General features: G+C 40.0%; 1 protein-coding gene across 1 annotated transcript in view; it reads left to right on the top strand.

Annotated features, from left to right (window-relative positions):
• Nucleotides 1-25,861, top strand: part of XKR4 (XK related 4) — a gene marked incomplete at both ends in the record, with an annotated part of 224,122 nt that overhangs the window by 142,019 nt on the left and 56,242 nt on the right. Inside the window, one exon of the mRNA XM_082043845.1 lies at nt 1,996-2,195. Within this exon, the coding sequence (XP_081899971.1) occupies nt 1,996-2,195 (200 nt within the window). The remainder of the gene's footprint in view (nt 1-1,995; nt 2,196-25,861) is intronic.

Genomic DNA, 25,861 nt, shown 5'->3' with positions numbered 1-25,861 from the left:
ACCTGCTCAGTGTTTTATGTGAGAGGTAGGGCTGGTGTTTGCTTAATGCACCTCCATGGTCTTAATCACTGAGTGGTTCATTGCTGCTTCACTCCCACGTGGGACTTTGATAACATTCAAAGCCACCTGGTGTGATTTTAATTTAAATGTGAATTTAATGTGTTTTTCTTTTGTATTGCTATGATGTGCATTGTCAAGAGAAATGCTGCAGGCTCAGATCTGGACTGTCAGCTGTTTCTCTGTGCTAGTCTCTGCTTTTGTTTGACACATATTCCTGAGTAAAGCTGTGGCTCTGTGGTGGTATCTGAGCTGGGTACAAGGGTACATTTGGTACAAGGGTACATTTGATACAAGGGTGCATTGGGTACAAGCACAGCAGTCATTCCTCATGGGGACAAGTGAGTCTTGGGCTGTTCTGCCAGTCAGGGGCCAAAAATCTTCTCATTGGCAAGGATACTGCCAGAGTTACAATTCAACAGGAGAGGGATGAAAGGTTGCATGCAGCCTATATAAAAAGAGGTTCCACAATTCACTATGCTCCACCAGCTATGAAATGAGTTTTAAGACATGGACTTGTGAAAAGGAGGAGAAATACTGAAATGTTCTATCTTAATCAATTTAAACAATTCATATTGGAAGTGGTTAAAATTTACTAACATTTTTCTTATTAGAAATTTATTTAAAAAAAAAAGTGCTATGAAAACATATGAAAAAGATCATAAGGAAATGCTTTCAAGACCAGGGTGTGAAAGATATGGTGGGAAAAAGAGAAACAGAGATCCCTATCAGTTAGTAGCTCAACAGGACACTCCAGTATGATGCAAAATACCCTGATGCAAGAAAATATCTTAATCTTCAGATTTTTTCATTAAGTGAGATTGTTTTTTTCAGCCAGCCTTAATTAGTTTTGAACTGAAATTGTAGTAGCAGGTTAGCAGCCTAGACTTTCTGATGCAGGATAACGGAGAGCAGATCAGAATAACAGAGCAGATCGAAGACTGTGCAGAGTAGTCGCTGTGCTGTGACACTGGTGTGTCATGGGAGACTGCTGCAAGCTCTGCAAGGGTCACAAAAAGCATCACAGCAGCCAGGTGGCTTGGCCATCAGAAAACATCCCTTGTTTTCTAAAACCACTCATTGCTCCTGCACCCACCAAAATCTATTTAAGAAGCTGGTCTCCAGGTGATTTTTCCCCTGCTTGTACTGGCCACCAGTGCTGGCACGTGCTTTCTGACCATTCCTTCTCTCATCTGCTGGTTACTACTGCCAGCAGCAGCAGCCTGTTGGGCTACTGGCTCCTGCTGCTTCTTACTGCTGCTGCTGCACCGGAGCTAGCGTGGTGACTCACTTCCAGTCACCAAGGGAACCCACGGCCAGATCTCCTCTCCTCCTAAAATAGGAGCTCACAGCTTCATCTCCTCTCCTCCTAAAATAGTCAAACTATGACAAAAAATACTATATATTTAGCAGTATCTGAAATATGATATTCAATGCATTAGATGGGTGGAAAAGCAAGACAATGAGCTCAGCTGTAGCAGGGCCCTGGGCTAAGACCAGCCCAGGTTTGCAGTGCGGGTGGTCTTCTGTGTCACGTAGAGCTACACAGAAAGGAGATCAGTTTTTTGCAGGTTCTGAGTAGACACCATTGCAGATTCAGCTTTTTTTACCCCCATTATTTTAAAAAGCTGTGAGGGAGGCCATATAATCAACACATCCCCCCTTATATTTCAGTTCAGAAAACTGCATACTTGAAAAGAATGTTATTTAAAAATAAGACAATGCCAAGCTTTTAAAATGGTTTTATGAAGGCAAGTCTTGTCTTCAGTTTAGTTTGCTCTTATCACATCAACTATTATAAATTGCAGTACAATAATCCTTTTATATAAATGTTCATTATTTTGAAGTACACTGAAAATATGTTGGTTATTTTCAAGCAGAAGCACTACCTGTAAAATATCATTCTGCATCTCTACAACCTCTCTCTTTTATTTCCAGGTATTTCCACACAATATACTTGGGTATCCGGAGTCGACAGAGTGGAGAGAATGACAGATGGCGGTTTTATTGGAAAATGGTGTATGAGTATGCAGATGTGAGTATGCTGCATTTGCTAGCCACGTTTCTGGAAAGCGCACCACAGCTGGTCCTGCAGCTCTGTATTGTTGTACAGACTCGTACACTCCAGGCTCTCCAAGGTAGGGGCTCATTTAATCTATTTGGTTTTTATCATTTTAGGAAGATGTAATTTCTATACATACATATTTATCTTTCTTTCAAACTGCGGTGTGCCTTGTACTCCTGGCATAAGAGCAGATCTTGCCTGCTAGCTGCTATTAAGCTGTTAACAATGACTGTCAAGCAAGCCTGTGTTGCCAGAGTTTTTTTAGCCTTTCTTCTTGGCCCTGGGTTGTGGGTAGGATTTACAATGTTTTGCTTTCTGCATGTCCTTGTAATAGAAGAGCTCTTCTGATTATCCACTGGGCCAATGTGAAAATTGCATCAATCAAACTGTTGCTCTTCTCCCTATGCTTCTTTCTGTGAATGTTCAAAACCCTCCAAACTGCAGTAATGAGGTTCATATGGTATTATGCTGAACAGAAAATGGCACAGCAGAAAACAGCTATTCTGTGGAGAAAATGCTAGTTCCTATGAAATACATGTCCATCAGTTCTTGGCCACGTTTATATGAAATAATACAAGTCATCTCCTGAGCATTACAACAATACTAATTCCTTCAAGCTCTGGGTTTCCTTCTAAGGTGGATGCTTTCAGCAAGTGTCATTTCTTCTTTAAAATGGTACATGTATTCGTATGTCCCGCCATAGGGATTGTCAGTCAGTGATATATAAGACTATCTCCTGCGTTTTTAATGCTGCTTTTGGCTACTTGACAGCTTTCCTTTTGTATTGCACCACAGTTCTGCATTATGGCTGCATGTGGGCAGCAATTATTGACAAGGGAATGAGGTAGATGAGAACTTGGGATCCAGAAGGTAACACAAACATCATGAGGTGGTGAGGAGTGAAGGGACGAAAGGAGGAAGAGCAGAGGAACAGAGGGAAGAAGGAAATGCAATGGTTTTGCCATTTATTTTTAAAAAATTACTCATGTTCCTGCCACTGTACAGGATAAAACGTTGTTCCAAGAAGATCTGCGTCTAGTTAGCTTATTATGAGTAACATGCAGTGAGACTGATTGGGTGAAAAGAAACCAGGAACAAAGTGGGTAACAGTGTGAAGACCTTGATCCTGGCAAGTTTCCCGTGGATAAATCAGAGGCTTTTCCTTTACCTTCACTTTGAACTGACATCCAATAACAGCTGTCCTGCTTCCTGTGTTTTCTGGTTTTGTTTCTTTAGAACTAAAACTCTGTCACCTTAAGGGGAAAAGAAACCCAAAGTTTCTATTTTAATTAGTTGGTGCTCTGTACAAGAAAGGTTGCCTAAGCACTTCCTACAGCTATTTGTCAAAACTATGCTGCCCCATACCAACCAGTCCAAACTATTATAATTCAAGAGAAGGTATAATCACTTCAAGAAACTTTGTCCCCCCAGAAAAAAGAGAGTCCAGAGAGAGGTTTAGGAGAAGAACATAGCCAGAATACTGTATGGTCAGCTGTAATTTAACTGTCTTCATAAACTATTAATACAGAAGGCCTCTCGCCCTCATTTTAGTACAATAACAGGTCTGTCTATGAGAAATGTGGCTGGCAAGTAGGCACTAAGCCTGTGATGTACTCTGCAAGTGGTTGTTAATTAGAGAAAACCTGAAATGCTTCAATTTAAAAGGCAAAATTGGTTCCTGAAGCCTGCAATCAGCTCTGTGAAATCTATGTCTCAGAAACCAGAAATGAATAAAACTATAATTACGGATTTCAGCTGAGAAGGCTGAAAATATTTACTGATCCTCTCTTCCCCCATTCTCTTCCACCTTCCAAGGAGAAAAGGCTACATTTTTAAAAAACTAAAATTAAACAAGGTTGTAGCATTTTCTTAAACAGCAGTACCATTATATTCTCCTGATAAAAGCTAATACGTTTTAGTACGTTGCCAGCTGTGAAAATTCTTTTTGCGTTCTCTCTCCCTTTCTAAAGAAATGTTAAGGATAATGCATTGCGCTATAGGATGGTAGATTTGCTGTGCAGCTGCATAAGGAGAGCATAATTTCTCTCTGTGATATCGTGCTACAACTGGGAGTTTTAAAAGGTCTAGCCATAAGGTATATGCTTCAGCTAGCTGTCCACTCACTGAGCCTGTTATAGAGATTTCTAACATGGATCAATACACAGAGTGTTTGATTGATTTTCTTTGTCTAGAGAATGCTGCTTAGTTTTTATTATTGTTCTTTTAGTTTTCTGTCCCACAGGACAAAGTTATCATGACAATTGATAAGTGCCATCACTTTTCCACATTCTTAAAAGTATACTTCTATCACTAACCACAAATTTGGCATGGGAAATGAGTGATACTGGAAATGTCTTGGTCTATAAGCAGGGTATTTCTAACATCAAGCCATTAACAACCACAAGAAAAACTGTTAAATATATTATTTATGAAATTGTATATTTTCCATTCCAAATGCACCAAAATAGCATCAATCCCAACAGGAGAATGTTGTCAGTGTGACTGAAGATTCCCTGTTTTGTAGTGGGTATTGGCTAGGTGTATATTATTTCTTATTTCAGTCCTTAAGCCCTACTAATCAAGGTAAGAATACAGGCATGTATTATACATACAACCTTATCAAGGCCAAAAAGGATCCTTCACCACAAGGAACCTTCAGCGCTTACCTGGGCTCCCCAGGCATTAACTGAAAAACTGCAGTGTGAACTTCCAGCAAGGATTGTGTTCCCCTGTACTGTGGGTGCTGCAGCAGAACATTGCCGATGCAGGAGGCCATAGATAGTCATTCTAGAGTGACATCTCTCATCTGCTTTGGCACTTAGAGAAATCTGACTATTGATAAAACAACACCTACATTAGTATCTAAAAATCTGATTCTTCTTTAACATTTCATCAAAACTGGCATAGAGGCAACGATCTTTCTTATTCTGCCTACAACCAGCAGCCAGGTCCCTCCTAGAGTGGAAGGAGTGAAACAGCTTGTGGGGGAAGCTGATGATTTCTCAGTGCTGATTCCTCAAGACAAACAACTTCAGTGTGATGTTGGACTGAACTGGTGCTGTGCTAACTCCCCTATTACCTCCACGTCTTCCACCTTGGTGGTTCCTTTGATTTTGAAGAAATATCAACTCTCCAGAAGACAGATGTGCCTTCAAAATAAGTAATTTCTCAGTCTTTTCCTCATGGGAGTCTGTTTCACTTCCTTTCTCTTCACGTGCTACAAGGGCAGAAGTCCCACAGCAACTTTTATGTTGAGCCAGCAGCACCTCCAAACTGCTTTGTGTTTTGATTTGGTTTGGTTTGGTTGTTTGTTTGGGAGTTTTATGCCCTTTTTTTTTTTTTTTTTTCCTTTTTTTCTTTCTCCTCTCTCATGGTTACTCTGTAGGAAAGTCATCTCCAAAGCAGCTTCATAATGGGAGTCACTAGCTTCACCAGTCCTGTTCTAGGTGGAAACTGTATGAGGAATGAGACAGCTCTGCACATGGGGGGAGCAGTGGCAGAAAGTCCAGTGAAACTACTGATGCTCATCCTGCATCCATCTGCAGGTGAGCTCATTCAGCTACCAGAAACAGTCTAACAGCAATAGCCTGTAGGCCAGGGTGGGCTAACTGATTTCAGTGGCAGCCTACATACACCAGCTGCCTAAAACTTCTTGTGAACCTGGGACGTTCGGCAACCAGGTCCTGCACTGGATCTACCTCGAAGTCACAGGGAGCCAAAATACTGGAGTTGAAAGTGTTTGGCTTATTGGATAACCCAAATAAATTCAGAAGGCTGTAAGTGACTCCCTCAAAAATGCCTCCGCTCTTCAAGCCATTTAGGAAATAAGCAGTAGTTTCACAGTCTTTGCTATAAAAACAAATACTTCCACAATAAACTGCCTTGTACCAAGGATGAGACAGGTTTGCTGACACAGCAAGATTAGTCTAAAGGCTACAAGACCCTTTCTTGGTTGGGTCTCTAGACATCCAGCGTAATGACCACATCCCACTACATTTGCTCTGCTGACTTAACAGGTTTTAGGACAGACAAAGTCATCAACAGATCTGGACTGGCAAGATGGGTCAATGTGGTTACTCTCCATTCACTTGAAGCCAACTTAACCTGCAGGTTGCCCCTGAAAATCTTTTATTTAATCATGGGGAGTCCTGCCAGCACCTCACCCAAGCTCCCATCACATCACTGGCATTCCCATGCTGCACAATTATTTTCCCTGTTACTAACCTGGTTGAAGCTCAGTGGTATCCAGCTGTACTCCCCAGGGCAGAGGTTGTCACACACCTGGGTGGGTAGGTAAGGTCAGGGCTGTCCCTTCTTCTGGCACCTCATTTTGGAATCATGCCCACAGACTGGCAGTCATCCCTTGGCACTCTCCTCTTGCTTCCTTCAATTTTCCCACTATGCTGTTTGATTTTAGAAAGACTTCCCATGTTAAAATTAGTAAAAATCAGCAAGCAAAAAATCCTGCTGATCATCTGATTGGAAAGAGACTCCTATCTCTTAGCTTGTGGTTACTGTCATCTGACTCAAGGGCATGGTGTTCTAGCTGCTCCTAGACGAGCAGATAGACAAGATTACTCCCTGGATTTACCACAGATTTCATTATTTATGCTATATTAATTAACAGATTGCTTAAATTATAGATTAGCTTCTCATTCCTGTTTACTGCATATTATGCCAGCTAGTCAGCACTTGACATTTTTTTTTTCTTTATCAGCCCCTGGGGGGGATTGTTCTGGCTTCTCCATACAGTATTATTAATCAAAGTCTCTATCAAACTTTAATCAAAGTCTAATCAAAGTTTATATCATACAAAGCTGCAGTTCTTAATATAGACTGACAGTAGTGCGGAAACAAGATGAGAAGTTCAGAACAGTTTATAAATTCATTAAATTTCATTGAAGTCACCACACTCCCATAGAGCTCCTGGATTCTGCTGAAACTGCGTTTCCATGAAATCTCCCTGGCCAACCATTTTCCCATTTTCTACCAGCTCTGTTGGAAACTTCTACACTGTTCATATGCTGACACCGCAGCCAGCGTACAGGAGTTCACAGTGCCACCAAACATTGCTCTCCAGTCCTTCTACTCCAAATAAATTCCGGTTCCTGCCTGAGCTGAACAAGGTCAGAGGCTTGCTGGCAGTTTATGACATGGCTGATAGGTCCTAACTTTATCTGGCAGAAGGAAATTATGTGTTAGCTGGTTCATTAAAAAAATCCTCTGGCAAAGCTCATCCTCACGCATCAGGAATTCAAATTTTTTTCATATAAGCGCAATAAACTGAAATTCATTTACATCTATACATTTTTTTTGTGAGGACAACACTATGCTTTCACATAGCTTTTCTTTTTTTTTGTGACCTTCACAGTAGTTTCGGATTGCTCTGTAAAGTTCTGCCTACATTTGCAGTGCTCTTCAAATTTAAAAAAAAAAAAATAATAATTGTGATGTAAAATATTATACAATTCAATATGTATTTGTATGGAAATAAGGTGCGGCACTTGAGTTCTGGGCAAGCTGCCACTGCTTTGCTGTGCGCTGTCAGGGTTCTGCACCACTGCAGCCCAGCACCCAGACTTTCCAGAGAGAAAGAAAAGCAGAGGAAGCAATAGTCATAGATTCTGCCTACAACTTGGAAAAACAGATTTTCAGTGACAAAGCTGAACAAATACAATATACTATGGAGTAAATGTGTCTTCTGCAAGTGACTTTTAAACTGGTCTGTAGGCTCCTTTGCAAATCTTAGAATGTTATCTTTCACTCATTAGGACAGAGCCATCACATTAGCACACCCTTGCTCCTGATAGGACAGGAGAGGACTTCCTGAAGGCGATCGTATAGTATAATCCATTTCATAACCTGATTAGAATCTTATAACTAGTTATACCCTTTGTATCTAATACAACAGTTGGAAGTTTAATTCTCTGATTGATTGAGACCTGCTGCTGCTGTCCTGCCTTTTTAATTTCATCAGCAGTCTGCCCCTATTCATTTTTGTGCCTTCCCTGTTTTTACACTCGTTCCCTAAGGAAATTAGGTTCATGTGATTATATAGTCCATTTCTGTCCTTCAGTCATGACTTTTAAGAACTTCTGATCCATTGCACTATTTAAATCAATATAAAAGAACAGCTAACATCTCAAAGATAATTGTGCTTCTTTAAATGTTGCGAAAAAGGCAACCAAGGAAAAAAAAAGAAAAAAGAGAGCTTCCACTAAAGGGAAAGCAAGGCAGCCTTCAACTGTTAGTCTTTTTGTTAGGCACCAGCCACCAGTCAGCCCAAATATGCATCCTTCCAGACATGGCATTGAACGGCTCTCCCGTGCCCGGTGGGACTATTATGACAGATGGATGGGATTAGGAAATAAGAGACGCTTTGATGGGGAAATAAGAGTCATTCCTCCTGCTGCACATTCTCTCATCTCATGAGAGGTTCTGCATTCCCTTGATTATCTTCACAGACTTTCCCCTCATCAGTTCCATTCTGAATTCATCTTTGGTGAATATGGATGACCAAGGCTGTACAAGAGTACTCCAGATTACATTTCTTCAGAGCTCTCATATTTCTCATAGCAATATCTCACTAGGTACAATCTAGGATTGTAATTCCCTGTTGACTCAGTCATTGTGGAGGTGAATCCTGGTTATTTCAAGATCCTTTAAAACACACAGGCTCTCCTGGTGTCATGTCACTCTGATGAGGCTTCAATTACATTAAAAAAATATTAGCAACTAGATACACATAATTAAATTTCATCTCATTTCTACTTTTCTAGCCTGCAAGGTACTTCTAGCTTTTCCACATATCACTCTCCTTTTCTACATTGATAATGTCTCCTAAAACCTTATTTGTATATTGCCTTTTAAAACCAAGGTCATTAAGAGAAATATTCAGACAAGTTCGGTTCCAAGGGTAATCAGTACTGAAAAAAAAATAGTAATCCTATTTCAACACAAGAATTTCTCAATAGCATTTCAACATGATTCCGTAGTGTCTTTCTCTACCTAGTTCCTCTATCTGCCTTACCTATCTTCTACTAATCCTCATTTTCTCAAGCTTCACCAGTACTTTCCCATTAGCATGGCAATCACCATTCTGCCAAAGTTTTGATGGATTAAATCTGCCACATTTTATTTGTTGAGAAAGGGGCTATAAAAGAAAGATTTCAAGTTAGCTGAGCCTCTGTGGCTCTCTGATGATCTGCTTTTTTGTAGATATCTGTTATTTTTCATCTTCTTCTCTGTTTACCTTAATTTGCAATTAGTTTTTTTCCTTTAAAAGCTGCTCTAAATCTTTGTATTGTATTGAAGCCTGTACTGTAGATCTGTTTTAGCCAGGTAATTGTGAAATGCCCCAGACTGCCTCTTTTCCAGTCGCATGGCACCAGTTCTGAGTGGAGAGACTTAAGATGCTTCTCACCAGAAGCAAGATTTCATGCATCAGCTTTTTTTGAATCCTGAAGCAGAGGTTTTCTGGTTGCACTGGGTGAAAACAAGGAGCTTTGAGTTTTGCTTCCACATAGTAATGCAGATTTCCTTTCTGATCTCATTTCTTATCAGCTGGCTCTGTCTTTGAGCCTTTGTTTCAAGAGCCCTTATTGAAAACTGACCTATAAGGCACAGCCTTTACTGCTAATCATCCATTTTCCATTTCCACCTAGGCACCATTTTTGAGGTGGGTTTGTGTACAGCTAGTTTTTGAGACTTTTTCCAGAATTCTTTGCTTTGTAGGGTTTAGAAGCTCCAGAAGTTCTTCTGTGTTTTGCCTTAAAGAACATCTGATTCTCTTCCACAGAGAAATCCTCGAACAATTGACTTCTACTGCCTTCACACATTTCTTTAAAATTCTGATAAAATTCTAACAGATTTATTTTTGTTTATCCCTCCATTTTATCTAAATTAAACCAACATTCATGTCATCTGATTCTGCTTTTTACAATTAGCTGTCCTATAATAACCTCAACACCTTCTGTAACTAAGTTTAGAAAGAAGCCTCTCTGCTTTCTGTCAGAAAATCTGTCAGTTGTCACACTCCAGAATATCTGGGCTGCCTTCAGTAGCATGTGTTCTCTGGTGTATATCTTAGAAATCAGAGTCTGCCATAAAGAGGCAATTCTCTGCAGAATTTCTCCCTGTAATAACCGTTCGAACATCTCTATCCATATCCAAATTTAACTCTGGAATTCTACAGCAGACTCTCAACAACTACCCACTATCTTTCCCCAAAGTAATTTTGTATGCAAACAGAATCTGTTTTATTGGGGATCCCTTTCTGAAACATCAGCCTGTCATTCCATTCACATGAACTGCTTTTACTGTTATTTCCATCTTTTCTGAATACCAGCTCCCCTTCAATACCTGTTTCTGGGGAGTGATCACAAGTCCATGATGTTTTTGTAACCCTATAGTTCTCTTTATAACCCTATAGTGCTTTGTGTCCTGCACCAATAGCTTTATTTCCTCCTTTTCCTGGTATCCTGTCCCCTGTCCATTCATTCATCTATAGGAATGATACATCAATCTAACTTGTAAATGCAAAAGAGGAAATGTATGCAACATGGCAGGTATTGTCAGGAAGATAAAGAGCTGACAGCGATTATGTTGTTTCTTAGCACATCTATAACAAACGCAGTATACAGGACCTCAGCCTCTGAAAGTCAACCAGAAAAGGTATTAGTGAGCTTTTTTCTTCTCTCTGTTAACGTGCAGAAAAAAAAAAAAAAAAAAAACAAAAAACAAAAAACAAATTCCTCTAGCAACATCAGGAACAGGAGTGGAACTGCCTCCAACATTTTTTTCACAAATAATATGTTCTGGTGACTCTCCTTTTAACTCAGTTTGTGTTTGTATCTTTATCCTTCTTTAGTTCCTATTAATGTGTCATTAACCTGTCATTAATATTTGTGGAGCTTGGCCACTCATTGCCCATTTTTTGCCACTTATGAAATCACAGGAAAAATTAATATGCTATACAGGTCATTCTGAATGAATGGCAGTAAGGCTTCATGACTTACTTTCATGACAGCATGAAGTTTGCATATGTCATTTTAATAGAAAAAGGTCATTAAAAACAGGATTAGGAAGATTTAGTATACATTTTACTGCTACTCTTTTTGTCTTCTTTTATCTGGCCATTTTAGATGGGTGTCTCCTTCACTAAATTTTGCAAAATCTTGTCATATATTTACATATGTGAGCTCAACTTTAGGAACAGATTTTGTAATACCTTAAAAGTATTATGCCAGTCTGAAAGGACAGAATTTTGTTTATATAAACTTCTGTTTGCATATGAATACTCTTTTGAGATTGGTTTCACAAAACTTCTGATGCAGCTTGGCGCCAAGCTGATAGTCTCACCTGTGAGTGACATTTCCAACTCATACAGATTGAGATATATCATTTCCTAACTTGTCACAGAATCAAACAATAAGTTGTACTGGAGGGTAATCAGAAGATCATCTAGTCCAAACCCTGCTTGAAGCAGGTCCATGTTCAAAGACAGATCAAGTTCCTCGGAGCATGTCTCTTTGAGTTTTGTGGGCTTCTGTGCATGGAGATCCCACAGACTTTCTGGGTGAACTGTACCAGGGCTCACCACCCTGTGAAAATTTATTTTCTTACAGCAAATCAAAACTTCCCCTGCTGAGATTTGGGACCATTGCCTCTTGCCCTTTCACTGTGCGCGTTGAAGAAAAGTTTATCCGAGTTTTCTGTACAATTCCCCTTTAGGTAGGAGAGAATGGCAATTAGATCTCTCTGCTTCACACCTCTCTCTCTGGGCTACCCAAACCCAGCTCATGTGCTGTGTGCTCCAGCCCCTGACCACCTCAGTGGCCCTCCACTGGCCTCACCCTAGTTTGTCAGTGTCTTTCCTGTAGTGGAGGCCTAAAATGATATAGATATGCAACAGTTTGCCTTTGTAAGTCTTTTTGCAGGTCTTCTCAGCCTGCCGAGGTCCCTCTGCAGGGCAGCCTTGCCCTCCAGCCCATCAGCTGCTCTCCTCTGATGGGTCCAGGCTTTAAGATCATTATGAGCCTGGAGGTATTGTGAAGAGAAATTCCTTACTGTTAGGGGCAATTAAAAAATACAAAAAAAAAAAAAAAAAAAAAGAAAGAAAAAAAAAAGAAAAAAAAACCACAAAATTACTTCCAGGTTATCTACAGGTTTTTAAATTTAATAGTGGCTCCACAAGCCTGCTAATATTTACATAGTGGTAAGGACAGCCTGAGACACAAAGTAGTACATTTAGTTTCTGCAAGCGTGATATATTGCCTACACACTGCATTTTTTTCTGTTGGGGAATGTCAGAAAGTTAGTGGCATATCCTTCTGTTCTCTTTTTGTTGTGATCAAAGTACATTTGCCAAACAAATTCGTAGTTTCATTTTGGGTTACTATGTTTTCTATGAGTGGTACTTTTGTTCAGTGGTTGGATAAAAGTGATGCATGCTTGGCACAGAAAAAGCTATCTTGTGTCTAATATAGAAGTGAGAAATTTCAGTCGTGATGTGTCTTACCCAAAGACTGCTCAATACTGCAAAGATAAGAATTAACTTGAAGTCTTCATCAGGCAGTGGCCTTTAAAGCTCCAGTCTGAGAGATTTACTCATCTAGCTTTAACCCAAATACATAGATCTGAAATTTTCTTGGGCATTTTCTGTGTTGGTCCATGATATATCCCATCCTTATTTATCTTGTACCTTTTGGCCTATCTGCAAAGTTTACCAGAAGAGTAATCCTTTCTGTTGAGAGTGATTTTAGCTGAAAGTTGCAGGTCAAAGTGGGACTGCATGTTCTAAAATGTGTCTTCTAAGAGGTTCAAGTTTAGTTGTATACAGGATTTAACACAGGTGATGAAATTACTGGCGGAATTAGTATCAATAAATTATTTTATAGATATTAGCATAAACTAGGTGAATATTGAACTGCAAATATCAACACAACCCATTGAATTCATTTTCTGCACAGAGTTCTGCAAGTATCAATGAACAGCCAGTGCTATAGTGAGACTCAAATGAAAAGTCCATTCTGGCAGAGCAGGTTGGGTCACCGCTGTGGTTGCCTTCTCACTGGAGTCACTGGAACTGCTTTCACCAGTAAAAACTATTTACCAGGCTGGGGTTTACAGGAACATTGTTCTACAAAAAAGTATTAAATAGCTCTGTTTTATGTTAGACTTGACATTCTACCTAACCTAATGGGGATACAAACCTATTAAGTATGTTTTATTAGTTTTGGGTTTTCTTAACTAAATTATAATGAAAATAAATTTCAAATCCTTTTTTTCTTTGTCCTGTGGGTTTTATTTCTTGTAGTGCCAGTTAATAAAGCGGTAAACTATATTCTGTTTTCTCTATATAATGAATATCATTGAAAAACAAATCATTAATGGCTTTTGTGTTACAGTTGAAGCGAGAATTTCTAGTTTTAGTTTTGAGTGAGACATTTAGTGTATTGTTTGTGCACGGGTGGCCAGTGTGCCCTCGTGAGTTAAACAGCCTGGGCAGGAAGAATCTTCATGATATGAGGCTACCAAATCACTATTGATGGCAGCCCATTACATTTAATAGACATTGTGTCTGCACGCTCTTTCCCACCCTGTGGGCTTTTCAAGGTGCAGAGGAATTATTCAATTCTCACTTAACTGACTCAAAAACATGAACTGAATCCTCCCTCTGTGTGGCTTTCCTGGCACAGCCACCAACAGTCCCCTGTGCCACCCTCCAACAGCCACCTGGGACTATGGCAGGGTTTTGCAGGAGCTCTGGCAGCAGCACCCTCCTGGAGCACCCACCCGGGAGAACCCAGCAACCCTGTGGTGGGGTCAGAGAGTGGCTGAGGGACCAACTGAGAGCGCCCCCAGGTGCTGGGCACTGGGGCCACGCAGTTTTTGGGACTCACACGTGGTAGAGATCAGCTGCAGCAAACCCTCTTTGCCAGCTGCTGTATCGCTCTGAGCAAGGCTGCTGCCATGTCCCTGCTGGTGGGGACAGCCGAATGACTCACAAAAAACATCCTGATTCGCTCCAGTTTTCAGTCTGTGACATTAAATAAACTAACCCCCATCTCAGCTTACTGTGCTAAAAACTGCAGCAGCTCAGGGGCTGCTTCGTGAGCCGTGCTGTCGTCCCCGTCACAGGGGCAAGCGAATGATGGGGTGTACCCCTCCTCCAGCCATCTGCTGCCACCCTCACATCAAAGTCCGCAGAAAGCTTATGCAACTTCAGGCTGTTTTCAGGTTTTAATGAGTGCCTTCGGTGCTCTCATATATTCTCTTTCCTGCTCTGTGTAAAAACGTATTGAGTGGTTCATTATCAGTGGAAAGGTGGATAGATAGGAAAGAGCTGCTTGTGCACCCTCTAGTTAAATTGGATCTTTCCCAGGTCTCTCATGCCACAGAGAGGTGTTCAGAGCTCATTTTGAACTTCTACGTTAGGCACTCTTGGTAATGAAGCTTAATAAGTAAAATGCCCCAAAGCCATAAAAAAATGAACTCTGGTCATCTTCTTGATCCTGACCCTAAGTGGCATGGCAGCATTTATTCTCTGGGTGCTCATGGCATCTTCTCATCCCTATTACCTATATATATATCACAAAACATAACTGCTTTCCTTGGCAAATGATCTCATTGCTGGTTTTGCTCAGCAGAAAGAGGCAAACATGCAATGTAAGTCCAAGGCAAACTGAAAATGCCTTCCTGTGTCTTTTCTTCAGACCCACTGTAGTCCCAGCAGATCTCATAGGCACGCTGTGAGACCACATCTCTCATCTAGAGGATTTTAATCAGATATTTTCACCTACAAGCACAATAGACACTAAAATGATTTGCAGTAAAAAATTATTCTTCCTGGTGATGACTTTTTAAAATATTTTTTTCTTGGCATTTCTTTAAGAAGCTTGATTTTACTTTCCACTCTGATGTAGTCCATTTTGGTTTGAGGAGCTGTCTCAGAAGAGTCTGAAGGTGTCTTGAATAGTGATTCAGCAGGTAAGAAATGAGCTCACAATCATGTCCTCGAGAAAAAAATGAAAGGTGTTTTCTGCTTTTGATGGGTTTTTTTTCAGTCTTTCAATTTCACTTCCTTGATAATGAGGGTAGCAGAAGAACTGGGAAAACAAGTTGGAAAGAGTGCGTGATGCAGCCATAGACCTGACTGACTCATTCCCCACACCTGCTTTGGGGTGGTTTACTTTCAGCTGCCTCAATGCCCTTCCTTGAGATGCAGAGTGGTGCAAGCAAGGGCGGAATCAGGCCTTTGGCTTTGCAGCGGCAGCACATCGCGTGGCAGCATCCTTTGGAGCCAGATGGGTTTTCTGAGCAGAGCATAATGGGCTGAAATTGAATTGATATTTTAAGCTAACAAATGTTTAGATCAGAGAGGCTCACAACACAGATGCTTACAATACTGGGCTGATTGCAGCATGACAGAAGTAGCTAAATGCTGTAATGGGGAAGGTGGTGTCAGCATTTCCCTTCTAAATTTCAATTCTCAATGACTTCAAGCAGCTGTAAAAATTCACTTTTAGCTGAGGCTTGAGCAAGGACGTGGGCCAAGACCCAGAGCAATCTAAAAAGCGATCCCAGTTCATCTCTGTATGCAAGGCTTCCCAGTATGTAGTGCTTTTACTTACTTCCCAGTAAGTAAAAGCTTAAATGTAAGAAGGTAACAAAATCTACTTTCCCACAGGTAGGGTCCTGTGTTTGTTTCTGAAGCTGAGATGGAAGTGAGGCAATGAGAATGAGCAGAGTTTTGAAATAGCTCTTCTGAAAAAATCAGCTGGATTAAATGTATAGAGCTGCAAGTGATCTCTGGGAAAGCACAACCACTGTACTTCACCTAACATGAAAGCTAAAGGACTAGTAAATTGAACAGTGGCAAAGTCAAAATTGTGTATTGAGAAAGTGCTCTCTTTAAAGCATTAGCCTGTATAAGGTATCCCTTTGTCATAAAGTATCACTGAGGACGAGCAACCTGTCAAAGTGACCAAGGACTGAAGAACCTTTTTAAAAATAATAATAATAATCAGAATTGTAACAGCGAATGCTTACAATCCATCCATTCTGGAGGTATTTACATTCTTGTATCTTTCAGAATTTTAAGTTTCCTGAGGTAGAAAAAGCCCTTTTCTTCATGGCAGGATATTCTTGAACTGTTGATTGTAGAGTTTCTTATACCTTTCAGTGTAGTGTCTTGCACTAGTTGTTATCAGTAACACCAGTAAAATAGCAGACCTGCAAATCCAGTGCAGCTGACTACACTTGGGGAACTATTCTGCACCGTGGCCCTTTTTCTTCTACTCAAGGTTTCATCATTAGGGAACAGTCACTGAGACCAAGTTTTTCCGATTATGCATTCAGAAGTATTTAAACTGGCTCTGCAGAACAAATCAAACAGATCAGACTTTCAAAAATATCTCCTGTTTTGACAGTCTTTATATCTGTACATACTGTGAACTGATTTCCAGATTTGATGCTAACTAGAGAGTTCTTTATGCAGCATTAGAACAGAAGAGACAGATCACTACATATACACAAGCTGAAAGGATTGCAAGGTATCATAGAAGATGGTTAGGCAAATATCTTAACACGACTAATTTGTAGAACAAAGTCCCCAAGTAAAAGAGTGTTGTGGTTTAACCCTAGCTGCCAGCTCAGCCCCACACAACCACTCACTCATCCTGCACCCCAGTGGGTCAGGAGAGAGAATCGGAAGAGTAGAAGTGAGAAAACTCAGGCATTAAGACAAAGACAGTTTAATAGGTAGAAGCAAAAGCCACACACACAAGCAAAGCAAAACAAGGGATTCAATCACTACTTCCCATGGGCAAGCAGGTGTCCAGACCTCTCCAGGAAAGCCAGGCTCCATCACATGTAATGGTTTCTTGGAAAGGTAAACACTCTAACTCTGAATGTCACCCCCTTCCTTCCTTCTTCTTCCCTCAGCTTTATATGCTGAACATGGTGTCATATGGTGTGGAATATCCCTTTGGTCAGTTGGGGTCAGCTGTTCCAACTGTGTGTCTTCCCAGGTTCTTGTGGAACCCCCCCCAGCCCCTTCACTGGTGGGGTGGGATGAGAAGCAGAAAAGGCCTCGACTCTGTGTAAGGCTGCTCAGCAGTAGTGAAAACATCCCTGTGTTATCAACACTGTTTCCAGCACAGATCCAAAACATAGCCCCATACTAGTTACTGTAAAGAAAATTAACTCTGTCCCAGCCAAAACCAGCACAGAGAGAATTCCAGTGAAAGACTTTCACACATTTTTCTACATATGAGCCATATCTGCCATGAAATAAAATAGACCTGCTGGCAAGACTATGGAAAGATGGTTCTCAGACATCAAATTCCTGGTCCCAAGAACTGTATAGAAAATTTTGCTAAATGTCTCCACAGCCAAGTCTGGAAGGTGACAAGACAAAGATCTGAAGTCTGAGGAAAGCTGGAATGTGAAGAGAACAGCAGACTTTAGGTCAAGTCTTTCAGACACTATTTTGGTTTCTTCCTGTAACACGCTAATAACCCGTTACTTTGACAAACACTATAAAAATTGGGTATCTAAAGTTTGGAAAAAGGATCCATAATTAAGCACAGAAATAGGTAATATGCTTTTCAAATGGATAAGCATTTGTTACTTCAAACAGTTTGCAGTTCTGCATTTGTAAGTATGTTATGGCTGCAGAGGAATTGTCTATATACCTGTTGACCCAGATGACAGCTTGCTCCATTGAAAATGTGAAATCATGTAGTGTTAAAAGCCATAAACATATTTATGAGTGCCTTTATGATGTCCTGTGAAATCACTAAGATTTTGTAATCTTGTGACTGATAATAATTCAGTCACAAGGTATTCTGCATCTTATAATGCTGTCTTGATTCCATTAATAAGCACCATAAAAATCATTATTTGATTTAGAATATACACATTTCTTTAAAATACAGAGTTGTCTGAAGCACAATTAGATTTTCTTTCATCTTTCCTTTTTTATTGAAGTATTTCATGTCCATCAGACTGCAAACTTACACATAAGTAAGTCTATGTTTTTGCTGCCTGATGAGACAGCCAAGAGGAACAGAATCTTTCCTTAAGAATAATATTAATTAACTAATAGTTAATTTTTTATTGCTTCCCCTGTATGGACACAAGAACATGCATACAAATTCATTAACACCTCACCAGTGAGTCCTAAAATGTTTATTAGTTTTTTGCATTTGATGCTGGTTCCACTTAAGCACTACAGCCCACACATTCCTCCTCTGGCTTATTAATCCACAGTGATAAATACTATTTCCTCCTCTTTCCAGTCCTCCCCTCCATTCCCCCTCCCAAGCACACTTTCCTTCCCTGTCATTTGCAGAATGTGCTAGTTTTAAAGACAGTGTCATAAATTTTGAAGAAAAGGGAGGTGACACTTTTGAACAGTATTTCTATTGTCAAAATGAGATGCTTTAGCTGCTGAGTGTCTTTGTGTACAATCTTTAAAATATGTTCAACCCTCTAAAGCCATTACAAAGGTTGTAATGGTACAACTCACAGTGTGCTTTCATCACGACCTGTACCAATAGTTAAAGGAATGTCAGGTGTCATATGAGAAGGAATAAATTTGTTGGGTCACCAAACTCACTCTCCTGCAACAAAACACCAAGAAACTAATAAAATAATACTAAGCTACAAAACAAACAAACAAAAATAAAAAGAAAAAAAAATCAACAAAAATTAGCAAAATGTCATCTGTGTCTAAAGAAAGGGAAGAATAGGCAAACTTCCCAGAGTGGTTCCTGCATTTGTGTGTAGACGGACTCAGGACTGAGATTAGAGATTTCTGGGAAAACAGGCACTAAATCTGTATTGTTCTCCAGCATGTTTCTTGTGCCCGCCTCTCCTTAATCAGGACAGTGAATTCAGCCTGCACATGAATGTCCTAAAAGCTACAAAGGCTTGGCAGAAGTCTGCATCTCTTCTAACATTTCCTTTAAACAATTGCAAGAAAAAAAAAAAAGTTAAAAAAGTAGTAGTTAAGTGCATGATAATAAATTCCTCTAGCCAGTGTGTTTCCATGTCCCAGTAAGCTTCAGGCTTTCACCAGGGAATACAAATTAAAACTGACTGCAACAGTTGGATCTAGATTTTGTTGTCAGGGAGCAGTGTACATTTTCTTTAGTGCCTGGTTTCTGCTGCCTTTCTGCTTAACAGATAAAGAACAAAAGGAAGTTAGGAGGCAGATCAAGAGAGCATGGCATAAAAACTAAAATATGCTAAAATTATGCCTTTTGGTTGGCACGAAGTGCTGTAACCTGAGAATTCTGAAAAGACAGATCTAAAATAGCAGAAATATGCTGTTCTGAGAGGGGAAGAAGGAGGCAAACAGGTAAAGGCACTGGCCACTAGAGTACAAGCACTTAACTGACCCACCAAACCTTAACTTACATTTTAATTCTCGTCCCTATGAAAGCTTCTCTCAGAGCCCTTGTGAGACATTGTGGGACTAAGTCCTTCTGCAACATTATGCTGAAGAAAAGCATATGGCCCACATCTTTTCTTCCAGACAAGACAGCTTTCTGTAATGACTGCAACACCAGCACCATGAGCAGCAGGTACCCAGCCATCACACCAGCCTTCAGCCTGCATCACACCTTCACCCTTGCTCAGCATCATCCCTTGACATTTATTCCAGCTTGTTTTGTTGTCTGCCAGAATTCAAGCTATCTCCAGTGAGCTTGCTTTAACAATGTTCTCCTTTCTGTTCTCTGTTTGGATGGGGTCTTGGTCTTATTCCATTGGTTTCAGTGGGCTTTTGATTCATACCTTCTTATAGATACTGCTCTGCATATCCAACTCTTCTTGTCATCAGTGGGAGTTTTATGCAAGAACATGTATAGTTAGGTCAACAGAAGAGAAAAGCTTTGTCCTAAGCTATATATTCCTCAGCCAGTTGTGGAGGAAAACTTGCCTGATATCAGCACCACACCAAACTGAGAGATGCCAACTGTCTCTATATGCTCCCTAGGTTCCCATGTGAAGAAATCATTGGAAGCTGCTCAAAAAAGTGACATGGTTTTTTGTATTTTTTTTTTAATTGGGAACATCAAGTGTCAACTATATCCTGCTTACACAATACTGATACAATTTATGGCCCAGTACTGTAATCTCTATCATCAACTGCCATGGGAGCTGCCTGAACAATGAGTCTTTATTATGTGTCGAGCATTTCATACCATCTGTGTCCCAGAACACTTAACAGAGTTAGATAAAACAGTCTCAGTTAATAACAACAGAGAATAAATAAATTTAAAAGGTTTAGGCAAAGGCAAACAGAAATAATTCAAACTCTTAGACAGACATGCAGCACACAGCAGTAAATGATGCCCTGTACTTCTTTCAAAAGTACCAAGAAATTAGAACAGTTTGGTGGGGTTTTTTTTCCCATTTTCCCTCTGAAATACTGATGCTACTGCTCAAGAAAACTAAAGATAATTAGTGTCATAAACAAGCAGCCTGGAGTCTGAGGCAGCCATGCAGAGGGTTAAATTTTCAGTTCAAGAAACTATCAAGTCCTGGTATAACAAGACACTTAAGCTGGTCCATGTGATTAGAGTTATTCAACTGTGGAAAGCTGGGCTTGTATTTAAAATACCTTGCTGAATTGTGAAGATGATACTAAGGGAACTGTATGTTAAGGGTGGAATTAATCTCACTGAACTGTAGTTCTGTTTAAAAGTTAGCTGTCCTGTTTAAGCTACTTTTATACACAATTAAGGGAGAGAAGCATCTGAAGGACATTCTTTCTTTGTTGAGGGGCATCTGAGATAGGTGAGATGACTTGTCCTTTAGACATGTTCAGTTCTCTGCATGGACTAGAAATGGAGCCCAGGTAATTAATTTAGTTTTGATGGCTGACTTTGAGATGACTGAAATTAAGGGAGATGGACATGTTCATTTTTTTCTTCATCTTTCACTGCGAAGTAGCTTCCTGAAAAAATTGTGGAGAGAACTTTCACGTGGCTCCGTGTGCATGCCAGGAGTTCACATTGCTTTGGAATCTGGGAAATCTTTAATTCCTCCACCATGAAAACTTTTCCTGCATTATCACCCAGGACTAAGCTAAAAGTTTAGAATGGAAATAGGATGCTGCATTTAAAGAACTCATGGCCGAACTCATAGCAGTTGTGTCTCAAACTTGCAGCAATGAGAGACATTACAAATGTTTGTGTCGTAATACTGCTACAGGTTGTATAGTGAGTTATAATATCTAGACTGCCCTCAAAAAGGACTGAGTGCTGCTCTCCATGGAAGGAACAGCTTGTTCCACCTGCCACAGAATCAGCCTTGCAGCCTTGTGCAGAAAATGCTCCCATATGATACCTTGGGAGTATCCCCATACAACGGGTTTGTCTAATTCATAGTGGCAAACACAATCTGAATTCAGTGAATCAGAAGATACGTGAGATTTCATCACTGATACCATTTGGAGAGACCAACACAGGCACCACCAGCATCTGTGAGCTGCTTCAGAGAACTGTTGGAGCAAAGGAGAAGAGTAGAGAGGCCAGCTAAGACCAGTCGATTGCAAGTGCCTGTGTTGCTAACACTTTGATAAAGAGACATGCATAAGGAAACTGGTTTTCTAGGGATGGAATATGAAATATCTGGCATTTTTGTAGGGCCTGCTTTAACTGGCTCTTACAGGCAGACATGAAGTGTGCAGATCTTGCACTACGTGTTACAGTTCTAGTTCTAGTAATTATAAATGCCTCTTGTATACTGAAGACGTATCTTCACTGTCTAAAAGATCTTAATAACAATTTAATAACAAAATGCAAACATTATACTTTGTCAGCATAAACAAAACAACAGTTATATCACAGGTCCTACAGGCATTACTCATTTGTACTAATAATTTCTGCTTTGCAATGAAGCTGCACAAGATGCCAAGTTAATTATTTTAAACACTTTTCACCACTTGGCACTCATTTTGGACTGCAAGTGGGCAAGTGAGGAGGGAAACAAAGAGCAAGGAAACAGAAATTCTTTCACCATCAAATAACTGAGGCATATGACAAGAGAGGATTTGGGACAAAAAAACCCTAGGGAGATTTTTGGAGGTTTCACTAGTTTGTTTAATGGTGAACCATCCAAAAATGAAATGCCTGAAAAGCTGGAGGCTGAACAGCATAAGATAGACTGTGCACACAGAAACATTGCAATGTTAACTGCTGGAAGAAGCATAAATTATGCATTTCTGATGTGTCTCCATAGGTCTTGTAACCTTTTTTTGCCCCTTAGGGTGCTCATTATATGCAGGAGCAATTAGCAGATAGTATCTAGCAGCTAGCCTGATTTCTTACCTTTAGAGTGATTTCAAATCAAATAAAAGGGAGGCTATTAGAGCCAAGGAGACCTGAGCTGTGAAGTTCTATCTGAAGTATATTGGATAGAAATAATCAGTAAATTGAAGGTACATGGTGCCAGGGAGCCTGGATTATGTCTAGCTAGTTTTACTTACTGAATCTTTTCTGTTTTGTGTAGATATTGTTGTTACTGCAAAAGATTATGCAAGTGACACAAATAATGGAAAAACCCTCCATTAAGTAATTCTCTCCTTTCAGAGAGGGCTAACTTCCCTTACTTCAGCAACTTCAAGATGATTAATTTATATATGTGATTTTTCAACAACCAAGAATAAATTAAAGACAAAGGAAGAGAAAAGCACACTTAAAACTGGTCTTAGAAAAAGAAGTCCTGATGACTAGCAATCTGTTTAAACCAAGTGGAAAATTTTCAACATTTGAGACTTATGAGTAGCTTAGAAGAAATAGCTGATCAAGTAGAAACCACAAAATTCTAAGATAAAATTTGTACAAAACTAATTATTTTAAGTCTCCAAAAAATCTAAATTAGATGTTTCTTATCTGAAAGAGCAGATTGTTGAATATGAATCAGTCCTGTGTTAAGATACCTCTAGAGCTGTCTTACTGCAAAATGGAAATCCTTGAAAATGTTTAATATACAGAGCCTGTCACAGTCCTACATGATCCCCTAGTACTAGGTGCGATGCACCATATTTTTTTAGTGGTAATATGCTTTATTTTCAGTTCCTTCCTAGTGTATGAAAATCATGCCCAAAGCTACCACTTCATATGCACTGAAATACATTATAAAAGCCATGTAAGTTTATAAAACAAGCAAACAAACAAAACCCCAGAACCTTAAAATATATGCCAGAATGTTTGTTGGTGTTATATCCCTTCAGCCCATCCAAGCCGCCAGTGTCTAATACCACGTTTTTACTGTTTCATCATGAGTGTATACAGAGTCTGGAAATGGGGTTTGTGCAGGGTCCTACACCATGCAGACCTGCTGATTTCATTAAGGATCCAAGTAGAGTCAGGAATCTGGCTCCCATTAAAATACTGAAGACTTAACTCTCAAGTTCCTGAGACTTGGGATATTTTTTTGTCTGTAAACTATGATGTCTTGAACATTTGAAAAAAATATACTTACAGAAAACCTTGATTTTATAAGTTTCTCGATGATTTGTTAATGAACTACATAATTAGAAACTTTCTGTTGTACTACATTAAAAATTAAAAAATAATTACTGTAACTATTAGTATCAGGATTTTAAAATAATCTAATTGCATCTAAATACATTGGGAATAGTATAAGAAAACTTACAGGGAAAAATCTTGGAGTCATTCAGTTCACCTGAAGTTTATAATTGCTTACATTGTGGCCAGGATTTCACTCCAGGACAAGCAAAATGAGATAAGAAATGAGACTGGATGGGTAGCAACATGATTTTATTTTTCTCAAAACTATAAAAATAGCTATTGAGCCTAAAAAGTATGTTCAAGTTATGATAAAAGATGCAAATTTATCTTTCATGTAGAAACACAGATAGATTTATTATTTTAAATTTATAAAGTGATACTTAGATTTCAGAAGCAGAAAATGAAAGGAGGCTATTGAGCTTGTAAGGAGGGGATATATTTTGGCACAGCAGAGGCAGACTGGTTAGCATTTTGGACAAGTCAAATCATCTGACTCTGGATGTTGTTGTCCTCCTCTACAGGAGTAAGAGAAAGCAGATCAGGAATGAGGGCAGTCAGAGGGTCAAAACTTTGATCTTGGAGGATTTCAATTACTCAGGTATTGATTAGGATGACAATTATACAAAAGCTGTAGAGAGGAACACATTTGTAAAGGTTGCCCAGGATTGCTTTCTTTAGCCGTTTGTTGAGGTGACTACATAATGAGAGCTTATTTAAAAACTCATCTTAATGGATGTGACAGCTCTGATAAATAAGCAGAGTTCAGTAAACAGCAAGGCCTTTCTAGGATCTGCAAAAATCTGTCTGGTGGTGAGGAAACACGACACTATTCCCCTATCAAAACTGCAACAGCTATTTCACAGTATCACAGTATCACAGTATGTTTGGGATTGGAAGGGACCTCAAAAGATCATCTAGTCCAATCCCCCTGCTGGAGCAGAAACACCTAGGTGAGGTCGCACAGGAACATGTCCAGGCGGGTTTTGAATGTCTCCAGAGAAGGAGACTCCACAACCCCCCTGGGCAGCCTGTTCCAGTGCTCTGTCACCCTTACTGAGAAGAAGTTTCTTCTCAAATTTAAGTGGAACCTCTTGTGTTCCAGCTTGATCCCATTACCCCTTGTCCTATAATTGTTTGCCACCGAGAAGAGCCTGGCTCCATCCCCATGGCAGTCACCCTTTATATATTTATAAACATTAATAAGGTCCCCCCTTAGTCTCCTCTTCTCCAAACTAAAGAGACCCAGCTCCCTCAGCCTTTCTTCATAAGGGAGGTGCTCCACTCCCTTAATCATCTTTGTTGCCCTACGCTGGACCCTCTCCAGCAGTTCCCTGTCCTTCTTGAACTGAGGGGCCCAGAACTGGACACAATATTCCAGATGTGGTCTCACCAGGGCGGAGTAGAGGGGAAGGAGGACCTCTCTCGATCTACTAACCACCCCCCTTCTAATACACCCCAGGATGCCATTGGCCTTCCTGGCCACAAGGGCACAGTGCTGGCTCATGGTCATCCTGTTGTCCACCAGGACCCCCAGGTCCCTTTCCCCTACACTGCTCTCTAATATGTAATCTCCCAACCTATACTGGAACCTGGGGTTGTTCCTGCCCAGGTGCAGGACTCTACACTTGCCCTTGTTAAATTTCATTAGGTTATTCCCCGCCTGTCCAGGTCTCACTGGATGGCAGCACAGCCCTCCGGCGTGTCAGCCACTCCTCCCAGCTTGGTGTCATCAGCAAACTTGCTGATAGTACACTCAATTCCCTCGTCCAGCAACTCCATGCCAGCTCATTTGTGAGAAATGACCATATGCCTTCCAAAGATATTTTCTCTCTCTTAGGTTAGCTCAAAATATGTCTCTACCCTGACTAAACTTTGAAAGTCAGATTTAAATCACAAACATACTACCAACACAGGCTCACAAAGACACATGTATCTGCACATGTGTGTCTGTAAATATTGCCATCATCATAATATTGGAGGTTTTCTTGGGACTGATGCTTTATAGTCCTTCAAAAGACCGATAATTAGGTGGAACATCCTCAGAAATTACCACAATAACACTTTAAATTTCCTGTGTACTACGGATTTAGAAATATCTTTTCATAGTCTTTGCCAAATAGGTCAATGTAAATGAAATCTTATTCAGTCGGAATATGATCCACCTCTAGTAATGAACTGTTTACTCATC

Source organism: Streptopelia decaocto (assembly GCF_964273445.1).
Source record: "Streptopelia decaocto genome assembly, chromosome: 2".
In the NCBI taxonomy this organism is placed as follows: Eukaryota; Metazoa; Chordata; class Aves; order Columbiformes; family Columbidae; genus Streptopelia; species Streptopelia decaocto.
The sequence above is the reverse complement of the archived record's forward strand: the minus strand, read 5'-3'. Positions and strand labels throughout refer to the sequence as shown.